The 14026-nt window shown below is 43.0% G+C and overlaps 1 protein-coding gene across 3 annotated transcripts in view; it reads left to right on the top strand.

Moving 5' to 3' along the window:
• Positions 1-14026, top strand: part of AIMP1 (aminoacyl tRNA synthetase complex interacting multifunctional protein 1) — a 135259-nt gene that overhangs the window by 103943 nt on the left and 17290 nt on the right. For all 3 annotated transcript variants that reach the window (XM_082256986.1, XM_082256984.1, XM_082256985.1), the window contains one exon: positions 7681-7886. In XM_082256986.1, the coding sequence (XP_082113112.1) occupies positions 7681-7886 (206 nt within the window). The remainder of the gene's footprint in view (positions 1-7680; positions 7887-14026) is intronic.

A 14026-nucleotide genomic window follows, 5' to 3' on the forward strand; every position in this document is an offset into this window, starting at 1 on the left:
TACAGGTATCATCCAGATATCCTTTTTTTCAGCCAGCGATTTGCTCACATGTAAAAGCCAACATAGCGGTTGTTTAGCCAACCCCCCGCCCTCTGGTGCTTCTCCAGTCTCTCCCGTGCGATCGGGGCTGGAGAATGAATCTGCGCTGGCAGCTGTTTAGCGTAGAACTAGCCATGGACCAGATGGCCCCCAGCCATTTCTATGACTCTGAGGCCGGAAGCGACATCATTATGTTACTCCTGGCACTGGTAGATGTAACCACTGCCACTTTTTTTTTTTTTTTTTTGCTGGAAAGCCTGAGATCATTTTTTTTTTTTTTTTTTTCTATCTCAGGCTTTCCAGCATAGGGGAGAGATGTTTACATTCCTTGTAATAGGAAAAAATGTGATCAAAAAATAAAAAATTAAAGTGAAAGTGTAATATATGTAAACTGCTTCCAAACGACACGTGAGGTATCGCTGCAAATGTTAGAATGAGAGCAATAAATGTAGCACAAGACCTCCTCTCTAAATTTAAACTGGTAAACTGTAAATATTTTTAAAGCGTCGTCTATGGAGATTTTTATGTACCGAAGTATGGTGCGCAGTTTTAAAGTGGGACATGTTGGGTATCTATTTACTTGGGGTAACATCATCTTTCACATTATACAAAAGAATTGGGGTAAATATTGTGTTTTTTTTTTTTTTCATTCATGAAAATGTTTTTTTTCCCCAAAAAATCACGTTTAAAAAAATTTGCTGCGCAAATACCTTGTGACATAAAAAATTGCAACGCCATTTTATTCCCTAGGGTCTCTGCTAAAAAATATATATGATGTTTGGGGGTTCTGAGTAATTTTCTAGCAAATAAATTATGATTTTTACATGTAGGAGAGCAAACCCAGAATTGGAATACGAATCGGTTAAGTCTGAGGAAAAAGAAAATTACCCTCAGAAAACCAAGCGGTTATTTAGGCAGACACAAGACTTGCTGGTAATAATTACATATATTGATTCATTATCAAGAATAGTAAAATTGTATTCAATAAAGTGTGCCACATGCACTCAAACAGGTGTCCCCTTCCCACCCATAAAATACATGTCCCTGTTGAAGGTCCGGACCCAATGTATAGCTATGTATACTGCAAGACTGTACAATTGCTGATAATTAGCCTGAGCGCTGATAAGACTACAGTGTCGCCGAATACATAGGCTGCGGGGCTCAAAGAAAAATTGATCTGTCATCTAACACTGTAGGCTTGAGTACTCAAAAATATAATTCTAATCAGAGTGTATGGAGGTAGTATGTCCCTTTGCAAATTTTGGTAAAAGAGTAGACAAGAACTCCCAGATGGTAGCAAAAAAGTCACTCCATACAGGTATAGGATTATAGAAGCCAGCTAGTTTACCCCTCCCAGTGTATCTACCTTTATTCACGCTGTTAACTTACTGTTGAGTCAGCTAAATAGGATCTTCGAGGTCTCTTCCTGCTCTAGCGTCCATCCGAAAACTTGTAGGCGACCACTTTCGCAGTGGATCAATAGTCCTTTGCCTGTCAGAAGACTGCAAGTACTGTCCCTTGGTTTCTCTCTCCGGAGAGTTTCCCCGTCTACCGCGGGTATTCCGTGTTACACTCCAGAAGTCATGCTATGCGTGTTCTCCTTCCAGGTACCATTCAGACAGCTCTCCAAAGGGTTGGTTGATGCAGCTGGTCACTGGGTAAAAAGGGGGTAGTGGTGATCCATACTTTTAATACCCCTGCTTCCTTTTCTACCTGGAAGCCATCACAAGAATGAACATTTTCTTGGTGTGAACATGTGTTCACTTTAGTCCACAGCCACTAATGGCAGAACTGCAATTTAAATTCTTTGCTGAAGATGTCTACTTCATGGTAAGGTAACCAGATTTTTTAAATAAAATCCAGGGACATATTTTGTTTTTTATTGGCAAATGGTACAGGGCTGCATATTACACAAAGCGCTGGGCACAGGACTGCATAATGCACAGAGCACTGGGTACAGGACTGCATAATACACAGAGCGCTGGGCACAGGACTACATAATACACAGAGCACTGGGCACTGGAGTACATAATACACAGGATTAGGCATTTAGACGTTTGCTATGCACAGAGGACACTTCTGCCCTCACATCCATAGCTCACTTCTGCACCCTTCTGTCACAGATTATCTCTGCAGCCACCTCTTAGCTCTTCCCCCACAACAGCTAAACTCTCCATCTCTCCATGCAGCTGCATCAGCTCTGACCCCTGCTCCCCCACTGTCCTCACCTGTGTACAAATGGCCCTCCCCCCCCACCCCCATCCATCTGCTCACCTCCCAACCTCAGCCCACCACACTGTAAATTTTTGGCTCTGTCTTTCCTCCACTGAACAGCAGCAGGAGAGGCAGTAATATCCTCAAGCAGGGGGCGTCGGCATCCGAGCTACCAGGCTGTTTGTCAACCAGCATGGGATGCCCTGTCTACGTTAATCCAACCCTGAATCTGGGGACAAAATCGGGGACAGACTTGGTCCGGGGACAGTGTCCTCAGTCCGGGGACTTTTGGTCACCCTACACCATGTTCCTCTTTCTTGAGTGATTATCGGGCACTGATTATGCATTATTGAGGGTAGATGTACATGGCATGGGACATTTAAAGGTTTAGACAGGGTCTGCAGAGATTCAAACGGCAACATGCTCTGCTTTTGGCTAAACCCGCTACTCTGTTAGCATATATTACAGTATGGTAAGTATGCTATGTAGTTTAAATAAACTATTACAGTTGGCTCAAGTCTTTGCAAAGGGTATAACATCAATGTATGGTATTTGCTAGGAAAGGTTATGTTTCAGTTCTTCTAAGAACCATGCATGTCTGTTTAGTAAATCCTTTAATAAAGTGTATCTAAACCCAAAGATGTAATATATTGCAGTTTTTCAGCCCTTAGATGTGTTGGCTGTTTCCATTCTTTTGGCAGGCTTTTTTTAATCCTACCAGTAACACCCTTCTTGTCCTAGGGCCACAACGCTCACTCATGGTTCTGTATTTATAAAGGAGCATTGTTGCCACCCTAGCACAAGAATTGTGTTAGAATTACAGAACACCTCCCTCTCTCCTCTTCTATAGAACATGGAGAGTAGATGTTCTGTAGTTCAGAGGTTACATAATTAGTCTGGTTGGAAAAAGAGACAAGTCCATCTAGTTCCACCAACAAAATAAACAGAACACATAAATTGAAAACTTCAAAACAGAACCCCATACCATCAGTTGATCAGAGGAAGGCAAAAGAAAAACCTTCTATAAAGTAAGAACCAATTTGCTCCAGCAGGGGGAAAATAAGTTCCTTCCTGATCCCCCCGAGGGCAATCCGATATTCCCTGGATCAACAATCCTGGTATTATTACCTATAAATTGTTATGAACCAGTTACATTGTGTATATTTAGGGAATGCATCCAGCCTTAATTTCAAAAAATCTACTGAGCTGGTCAGAACTAATGCTTGAGGGAGCCTATTTCACATTTTCACAGCTATTACTGTGAAGAAGTCTTTCTGTACGTGGGGGGTTAAATCTCTTTTCTCTATCGTTCGACAGACGCAGATCCAAATCTTCTTAGACCATTGGGTTATGCTTCTCCAATCAGGAATAGGACACTAGGCAGGAAAAAGCTTTACCACACCTATGGGGGCCGTCCCTGCAGGCATAACCCCACACACTCTGCTACAGCAGCCAGTTTTTCTGCCTAGTTTAGGAATAGGACCTAGTTCCCTGCTGGGACGTCAGTCTTGGCTATTAAAGGGAAATTTGATATTTTGTGATTTTTTATTTTCACTAGTTCGAGTTCCTGGAGAACTACAAGCAACAACCGGCTGTGGTTTTGGATTGGATATTCTAGATCCTTATGGTCTCCCAGCCTGGCCAGCAAGTGTGAGCAGGTTATAGTCCAGAACTAGTCCCAGGGTACTATTTCACCTACAGACCCACTGGGAGTGGCTGTGGAACCTTCTGGGTCGCAGCCCCTGTCTGCGGTTACGGCAGTCTTGAAAAGCCTTGTGTCTAAGGTAGATTTTGTATGTAAAAACGTTGCTAGCCACAAACACCCTCTGCCTTCGCCTCCCTCGGTAGTTCCCTCAGATTCTGAGGCAGACTTGGTCGCCGCAGACACACCCCACCCTGAGGGTTCGGTGTCTTCGCATTCTGATGGTGAAGAGGACCTGTCCTCATCTGCCGCCGCGCGGGAACACGCATTGGTGGAAGCACTTATAGTTTCAGTGCAGGAAACGTTAAAATTGCATGATGAATCTACAGCGTCGGGTTCCCAGTTGTCTTTTGGCTCCCGCAAATCCCGCAAATCGGGCAAGGTGTTCCCTTGTCCGGAACTTTGTGACAATATTGTCAATGAACAATGGCGGTGCATCAAGCACATGCTAGTGGTGCCTAAGCGCTTTAAACGCCGTTATCCTTTTGCAGATGCAGTGTCCACTAGGTGGACCATGCCACCTAAGGTTGATCACCCGGTTTCCAGGGTGAATAAGTCTACTGTGGTTCCAGTGCAAGAATCCCTGGCCTTCGCGGACCCTGTGGATAGGTGAGTGGAGTCTCTATCCCGCCATCTACACGTGCTTGCGGGTTCCATTTTGAAACCAATATTTGTGAATGTCATGGTGTCACAGACGGTTACTGAATGGGTGAAGTTATTAAGAGGTAACTTGGAAGCTGAGCCGCTCCCCCCAGCGGTGCTGGATCTAATGGACCAGATGGCTCAAGCTCTGGAGTTTGTGTGATGCGTCCCTGGATACAGTTCCCCTAGTGGCCAGAGTGTTGGTAGTGGGGATTGCGATTAGACGCATGGTGTGGTTGAAAAGCTGGTCTGCGGACCAGGCTTCCAAATAGGCTTTGACAGATCTTCCCTATTTGGGGGAGAAGTTGTTTGGATCCTCTCTGGACGAGTTGATCAAAGGCCTAACGTGGGGGGGGGGGGTACTCTTCTTCCTCAACCCTATAAGTACGAGGCACCACGTCATAGAGACGGGGGCCTTCCTTCACTGCTCATAAGCTGTTTTTTCGCAAGAAAAAGGAAAGCTGTTAAGGTCTTCTGGGGATTCCAAGAAGCCATGGTCAGGTAAATTAAAGACCGGCCAGTCCGGATCTGTGGACAAATCCTTGTCTGCATGAAAGGGTGCACTTACCCGCTTCTGGGGTGGGGGGGACGTCTTTGCTTCTTTCCGGAACCTTGGACTTCCTTGATTCAGGACAAATGGGTTCACAAACTGATCCGATCAGTGTACAAGATCGAATTCCGGTCTCGCCGTCGGACATATTCTTCCCGTCCAACCTGCGCCTCTCTCCAGACCAGATAAGGGATCTACGGGAGGTGGTTCAAGATCTGCTGTGGCAAGGGGTGATTATACCAGTTCCCTCTTAGGAATGCTTTCAAGGGTTTTATTCAAACCTGTTTACTGTGCACAGAAAAGAGGGCAAAGTGCGTCCAATTCAGGATCTCAAAGCTCTGAACCACTTCGTGCGGGTACAGAGATTTCACATGGATTCCATTTGAATGGTAGTGGTGTCACTACACAGGGAGACTTTTTGGCCTCCATAGATATCAAGGACGTATATATCTACACATCCCTATCTACGCTGGACGCCAGCATTTTCCACGCTTTGCCGTAGCAGAAGAACATTATCAATTTGTGGTGTTACCCTTTGGTCTCACCTCCACTCCCAGGGTGTTTATTAAAGTAGTGGCCCTGGTGTTGACATTGTTGCGCCAACGGAGGATTGCAGTACTGGGGTATCTGGACGATCTCCTATTGAGAGCAGTCTCTCAATCAGCCCTGATGGGCTACCTGACGATCTCTGTCAGCTCCCTGCAGTTTGGGTGGACCATCAATTTCAAGAAATCTGCCCTGATACCTTCCTTGAGACTGGATTAAGCCTTAACCCTCTTGGGCATGGAGTTCACCAGACCTTCACAGGTTGCCACTGGAGTCCTCTTTCACTCCTCCATGACGACATCACAGAGCTGGTGGATGTTAGAGACCTTGCGCTCCTCCACCTCCTGTTTGAGGATGCCCTACAGATCCTCAATAGGGTTTAGGTTTGGAGACATGCTTGGCCTGTCCATCACCTTTACCCTCAGCTTCTTTAGCAAGGCAGTGGTCGTCTTGGAGGTGTGTTTGGGGTCGTTATCATGTTGAAATATGGCCCCGCGGCCCAGTCTCCGAAGGGAGGGGATCATGTTCTTCTTCAGTATGTCACAGTACATGTTGGCATTCATGGTTCCCTCAATGAACTTTAGCTGCTCAGTGCAGGCAGCATTCATGCAGACCATGACACTCCCACCACCATGCTTGACTGTAGGCAAGACACACTTGTCTTCGTACTCCTTACCTGATTGCCGCTTGGCACCATTTGAACCAAATATGTTTATCTTGGTCTCATCAGACCACAGGACATGGTTCTTCCTTAATCTGCTTGTCTTCAGCAAACTGTTTGCGGGCTTTCTTTTGCATCATCTTTAGAAGAGGCTTCCTTCTGGGACGACAGCCATGCAGACCAATTTTATGCACTGTGCAGCGTATGGTCTGAGCACTGACAGGCTGACCCACCACCCCTTCAACCTCTGGAACAATGCTGGCAGCACATATACGTCTATTTCCCAAAGACAACCTCTGGATAGGACACCAAGCACATGCGCTCAACCCCTTTGGTCGACCATGGCGAGGGCTGTTCTGAGTGGAACCTGTCCTGTTAAACCGCTGTATGGTCTTGGCCACCATGCTGCAGCTCAGTTTCAGAGTCTTTGCAACCTTCTTTTAGCCTAGGCCAGTGATGGTGAACCTTGGCACTCCAGATGTTTTGGAACCACATTTCCCATTATGTTCAACTACACTGTAGAGTACATTAGCATCATGGGAAATTTAGTTCCAAAACATCTGGGGTGCGAAGGTTTGCCATCACTGGCCTAGGCCATCTTTATGTAGAGCAACAATTCTTTTTTTCAGATCCTCAGAGAGTTCTTTGCCATGAGGTGCCATGTTGATCTTCCAGTGACCAGTATGAGAGAGTGAGAGCGATAACACCAAATTTAACACACCTGCTCCCAATTCACACCTGGGGCCTTGTAACACTAATAAATCACATGACCCCGGGGAGGGAAAACGGCTAATTGGGCCCAATTTGGACATACCTACCTACTTTTTTTTCCAGAAGTTTAGACATTAAGAACTGTGTGTTGAATTATTTTGAGGGGACAGCAAATTTACACTGTTATTCGAGCTGTACACTCACTACTTTACATTGTAGCAAAATGTCATTTCTTCAGTGTTGTCAGGTGAAAACATATAATAAAATATTTACAAAAATGTGAGGGGTGTACTCACTTTTGTGAGATACTGTGTATATATATTTTAGAGATGGGCTCGGGCATGTTCGGGATCCCACCTGCCCCTTCCCGCCAGGAAGTTGGCACTGCACACGGCTAATCACAGGCAGTGATACATTTCCCTATCTCTGCAGCTGCGTACCAGGAAATGTCTCACTGCTTGTGATTAGCCAAATGTAGTGTGGGATTTTTTTTTTTATTTTTTAAACCTAATTTAGCCTTTAAACTTGTATATGTAAAACCATGTATTGACTACATTCCATGCTGTATGAAACTCTAGTGAAAATTGGAGACTAACAATGTTTGCTTGTGCGCAGGAGATAAAAAAGAAAAGAAGCCAGCTGTGGCTGATGATGAAGCTAAGCCTGTCGATGTATCTCGCCTGGACTTGCGTGTTGGCTGCATCATTTCTGCCAAGAAGCACCCAGATGCAGACTCTCTGTATGTAGAGGAAGTAGATGTAGGAGAAGCCTCCCCAAGGACTGTTGTCAGTGGCCTTGTAAAGCATATTCCACTTGAACAGGTATGCAATGGTTTCATTTGGCGGTTTCTTTTTAAGGGCTCCTGAACAGTAGAGCATAAATATATCTTGTCACTATGTGAAGATCAGTTCTGTATACAAGCATGAGGAATTGGGGTTTAAAGCCCCATACACACGCACAGATTGTTGGCCGTAAATTGTTGGCCAATGTCCGATCTGCCGATTGTAGGCTTGTTAGTATGATGCTTCCGACAACCAACTGCGAATTTTCGGCCGAAAAAAATCTGGTGTACATGCTATAAAATTTTTTTGGCCAACAAAGAACGGCCGATTGTTCCTCAGTCAGTACAGATTTCGGCAGACAAAAATCAGATGAGCAAGACTGGGCATGCTCAGAGAAGAAAAAACACACTGAAAGTCAACCAGAACATGACATCACTTCTGAAGTTGGTTTTTGTTGGCCAACAAAAGTCCAGTGCAAGTCTAGAGCACATTTCAACCAACAAACAACACTGGACAAAAGTTGGCCGATCAGTTGGCCAACAATCTGTGAGTGTGTACGGGGCTTTAGTATGCCCACAGACAGTCCTTTAGGACATTACATATACTGAATGTTGTTTGCGGCTTTTGCTGATGCCAGGGACCACAGTTGAGGCTCCCTATACCTCGTATTTTGAGAACCACTGCTTCTAAGACCTATCATGATTTCAAACTAGAATTGGGGAGCCTGTACTGTCACCAATTTCCATGCATAGCAGAGAAAATCGCAAATCCTAAAATAAAACCTTGTAGAACAAAACACAACATTCAGACATATTCATTTAGCTCTAAAGGTGGAGTAATATATTCCTTTCCCTCATCATTTGAAATGGCAACTATTCTAAAATGAATATTGTAAAATGAAACACAGTTTCCTTCAATCAAAGCAATGATTTCCAGCAATATTATTTTTGTGAGTGCTTCATCCCTGTTTTATGAAGCCCAGAATGAGGAAAAATAGCATCTAATTTGAAGGCTATTTTCCCTGTTTCATTTTTTCCCACTGGGACTGGTCTTTTATAACTGCGTCCTTGGTGCCAAAATGAATGCTAACCATGGGAAGCATTACAAATGGTTGATCAATAATTCCTTGGAGTACAGCGAGGAGGATCTGTACTCTGCCAAGTTATTTGGCTAATTAGATAATTGTCTGTGATGTTTGTTTGAGATTTAAAATAAATACATGCATAAATAATAAGGAGCACCTGGGAAATGAGGAAAAAAGTGCACTTGATATGATTCATGGTGCTTTACGTACATACATAAAACAACGATAGAAAAATAAAACATCTGGTCAATTACGTTTTATAGTCGTACATCTTCATCATTTCTAAAAATACTCCAAGTAAGGTATCTATCAAGGAAAATAATTTTCCAGCCACACAGAAAATGGAGCATTTTATTGCCTCTATGTGCAATCCAAGTGCAGGGCTTAAAGCAGTATATTTCCCATTTTTAATATTAACATCACCAGAGTAAAAATGCTCTACGCACTTGCAGGACGTTAAAGCTACAAGAACAAAATGGTATCCAAAGGCAAGTGCCATATAAAATACACTGAATAATGCAAAACATTTATGCAGACTCTCAGTTGGTATTGCAAAACTACAAATGCCTTATGACGACCATTTTTTTTTGTCATAAGGAATGCTTAGAGACAATAATTTTGCATTCTTGGCTGGAGCAAGGAGCTCAGTGTAACCATATTTTAAAGAAGAACTCTACCCTAAACTAAACCTTTAGTTTTAGACAGATTACTATTTTTTTTCTTCTTAAGTCATGGTGATCATATTGATGTTTTTTGGGTTTAAGGCATACTGAAAAATGAAAAGCTTCCCCATAGCAGCCAATCAGGAATGAACCTGATTGATTGTGATGTCACAGCTCCACATTTTGTTATAGTTTTTTCCTCCCAGTTTACAGAAATCGACTAATTAACTATGTAGATGTTTGTGTAAAATAGTGTTTGGTGAATAATCCTTTGAAGTTTTTGCACCTTATTTAGTCTAAGGGTCCTTTCACACGGGCGTTCCGTGTGTCCGTTTTTCATCCCATCCGTTTGCGGATGAAAAACTGACATAATGCATGTCTATGTAAATACAGATGTCAGCGGATGACAATCCGCTGACATCCGTTTTGCATCCGTTCCGTTCGGTTCCGTTTTTTTGAACGGAAGAGAACCCTATTTTTTTCTTCCGTTTCAAAAACGGAACGGACGCAAAAACGGATGTCAGTGGTGTCATCCGCTGACATCCGTATTTACATAGACATACATTATGTCCGTTTATCATCCGCAAACAGATGGGATGATAAACGGACATACGGAACGGACACTCCAATGTGTCATCCGTGTCCGCCAAAAAAAAAAAAAAGTCATTGATAGGAGGAAAAAAAATGAACGCCCGTGTGAAAGGACCCTAATAAGAGTATATTCAGCATTTTACATTATATTATAAGCATTTATTGTTCGAATCCCAACCACGACACTACCTGCCTGGAGTTTGCATGTTCTCCCTGTGCCTGCGTGGGTTTCCTCCGGGTACTCCGGTTTCCTCCCACACTCCAAAAACATGCTGGTAGGTTAATTGGATCCTGTATAAAAAAAATTGGCCCTACTGTGTATGTATGTGAGTTAGGGACCTTAGATTGTAAGCTCCTTGAGGGCAGGGACTGATGTGAATGTACAATGTATATGTAAAGAGCTGCGTAAATTGACAGCGCTATATAAGTACCTGAAATGAATGAATTTATCTGCCAAGGTTTATTATCTCATAGATTAGTGAAAGATAAGATTTTCTGATGTGAGTTACTGTACTTTAACTTGTTGAGCATCTCTGAATGAATATTAACAGTACAGTCTAGAATATTGCTGTTGTTCCTGCAAAAAAAAAAATACTTTTTTTTTTCTTACTTTAATAAGCTGCCTTGTATGGTTACAGACCATATACTGTTGGACAATGGTTTCATATGTTATAAAGATTAACATAGCTCCAGATGTGTCACTAAGTGCCAGTTGGCCAAAGTTCTTAAAGTGATTATTAAATACCCTATTTCTATTGCAGTACAAGTATTGCTAGTTATGTGCCAGTTAATGACTAATATTTCAAATTTCTATTGGATCACATCTCTGTTGCGTTTAGTCCACATCATGATAACCTAAAGGGATTGTAAAGTCAGAAGGTTTTTTTTTTTATCTTGATGCATCCTATGCATTAAGTTAAAAAGCCTTCTGTGTGTAGCAGTCCCCCGTCCCTCCCCCCTTCAGCCTCCCTAATACTTACCTGGGCCCATCTCTATCCTGCTCTGTCCACAATTGCCTCAGCCGTCTCGGGACCCTCCCTCCTGATTGGCTGAGACACAGCAGCAGTGCCATTGTCTCCCGCTGCTGTCAATCAGTCAGTCAGCCAATGAGGTGGGAAAGGGACGGGGCCACAGCACTTTGTCTGAATGGACACAGGGAGCTGTGACTCGGCTTGGGTGCCCCCATAGCAAGCTGCTTGATGTGGGGGCACTCACCAGTAGGGAGGGGCCAGGAGCACAGAAGATGGACCTGAGAAGAGGAGAATCTGGGCTACTCTATGCAAAACCTACTGCACAGAGCAGGTAAGTATACCATGTTTGACATTTATTTATATATATATATAAAAAAGAGACTTTACAATCACTTTAAATATTAGTATATATAATATGCACTCCAACCTCTTTTCACAGGATTCGTTACCAGCCTACATTTTTAAAGCTTCAAGTTTCACTTTCCCCCCACCCTTCTCTAACTGATCGCTAGCATTAGTAAAAATAAATAAATATTAAAAAAAGATAAATGCCCTTTTTTCCCCTGAATCATCTTCTAGAACAGCTACTTAGAAGAGATGATTGACTTCATCTTTTAGGGAAACCACAAAGCAAAGAGTGGTTAAAAGTCCTCTAACTCGCCTCGTCCTCTGTTTTTTCTGCGTTTCTGACTGTTCAGGAACATACACCTTAACATTTGTTTTTTGTTTCTTTGGTATAGTTATTGTGGTTAGTCGTGTAGTCAGGTCTTGGTCTCTATACTGTTTCCTCCCTTCCTATCTGAGGACTCACTTTGTATTGGGTGGCATACTGCCTCCAAGTGAAGTGTTGGGTGGTGACTCTGGTGGCCCTGCTGGCTGTACTGTGCGCATTCCTTCCCGACTTGGGAGCATTTGCAGGGGGAACAAAATGGTTTGTTTTTTTCCCCACTTTTGATGCAGTTGTCTTCCCTCCTGGTAAGAAAATTGTGACTGGGGTGGGGAAATGGCGTCCTGTGGCAGAAGATAATGCACTACTATGATGCAATTCTCATGAGGCGCTATGTACAGTGAGTTGTTCCCCCGCTCTTCCTGCCAGTCTGCCAAGTGTGAGTAGTGGGGGTCATAACTGCTAGAGGCCTGGAGCTTTCCTTCTGCCTTGTGCTTGGTCAGATTACGAAGTAGAGTTGGCCTTCCCTGCGTCTCACTTATGATTATGAACGAAAAGGGGAAAAATGCAAAAGTTAAGAGGCCATTCCACAAGCAAGATCTGGCATCTGCTGCTAGATCATGGCTTTCTGAGGTAAGCCTATGTTTTTATGTGCATATTGCGTTTTTCCTTTGGGGGTGGCAGGGTAGCTGTTTAGTTAAAACAGAATTTCCTTCTTTATTTTTTAACTAATTGTGAATAAGGCCGAATAAACCAAGAAAAAAATTTGGAAATTGAAGTCAAGTTCTTAATCTCCTATAATAAGCTTTTGTCTGAAAAATGTGTTATGCTAACCCTTGGTGGGTTCTAAGACCACTTCTATAATGAAAGACTTTAAGAAAGAGATGGTCCCATCTTTTTGCTCCTTCAGATTTGTTATTTCAGACCCAAGGTTCCCTATACAAAAATACCTACAACATTGCCAATTTAGGGTGTTTCCCTTTGGTCTCTCTGAAGCTCTGCAAATTTTCACGAAAATATTGGTGGAGTTGGCAACTTTTTTTTTGTCTACAGAAAGTATCAATTCTTCCTTATCTCATGGATGTTTTGGTCTTCTCCAAGGAAAGGGAAAAGTTATGCTTGGACCTCTACTTTGTACTTCAGACCTTCCAGAAATTGTGTGGGATGGTCAGTCTAAAAAATCTGAACCCATCTTAGTCCCAGAAATTAATCAGAGCGATCACAGTCAAATGGGAGTCCCCAATATAGAGAGGTCTTTGCCTCCAGTAGAAATAGGAGGACAGAGAATAATTTCTCCCTAGAGAAAGAACCCTTATCTCTGGAGTTTGACGCCTTAACTTACTGATGGGACTTCAGGCCAGGGTATAGCTTTCCCCTTTTATGCTGTGTTGAGTGTACAGAAAGATTCTTCAGGACAGGGCACATATGATTCTAATGACTCTGTGGTGAACGGATCCCCATCCATCTGTGTTTAGCAGACAGGATCGGATGTTGGCAGGTGTCAATAGACACTTGTTCGTTTACACCCACCACTTCATAGAGGAAACTGGAGGGTCAGATCGGGTCCACCTGAAAAACTGACAGGTGGGCCCATTCGGTCTGCCTGTGTGAAAGGGCCCAAAGATTACCAGGGATAATGGGTAAGGAATGCCCTCACTAAAGAACCTGTCAAGCCTATCTGTGGCTGTTCTTCAAAGTATATAATGTTTAAATGATTGTCCTACTTACCATAATTCTGCTAGGATGACTGGAAACTTGCAGGCCCTCTCCTGGAAACCTATATTTGACCATCTTACAAGAAAGGGAAGTTCTTGGGCCCCACCCTATGAATATTCCCAAAGTTTCTTTTGGCCTTTTCGTAGCTCACAAGTAATGCTGCCAACTTTTTGCAATGTCCAAAAAAAATCAGAAGACCAGTTCAGTTTTCTGCATACGAGAATGTCTCGTGAGATATTTGGCCAATTGAGGACATGGTCGAGGGAGGGGGTTTTTAACTTGTGTTTCCTGTTCAAGGTGGAGCCAATCCTCTCTCTCAGGTAGCTGCTCTGAAAGATTCTTGAAATACAATTACTGGTAAGTCTTACTTTTTTTTTTTTTTTTACTCAAAATAATGTTAACTTTTTAGTTTAACACCGTAAAATAAACATTTTTCACTAAAATATTTGTTAAAATGATTACACCAGCACCTAAAATTTACATATTTA

Source organism: Pelophylax lessonae (assembly GCF_965119305.1).
Source record: "Pelophylax lessonae genome assembly, chromosome: 1".
NCBI classification, from domain to species: domain Eukaryota; kingdom Metazoa; phylum Chordata; class Amphibia; order Anura; family Ranidae; genus Pelophylax; species Pelophylax lessonae.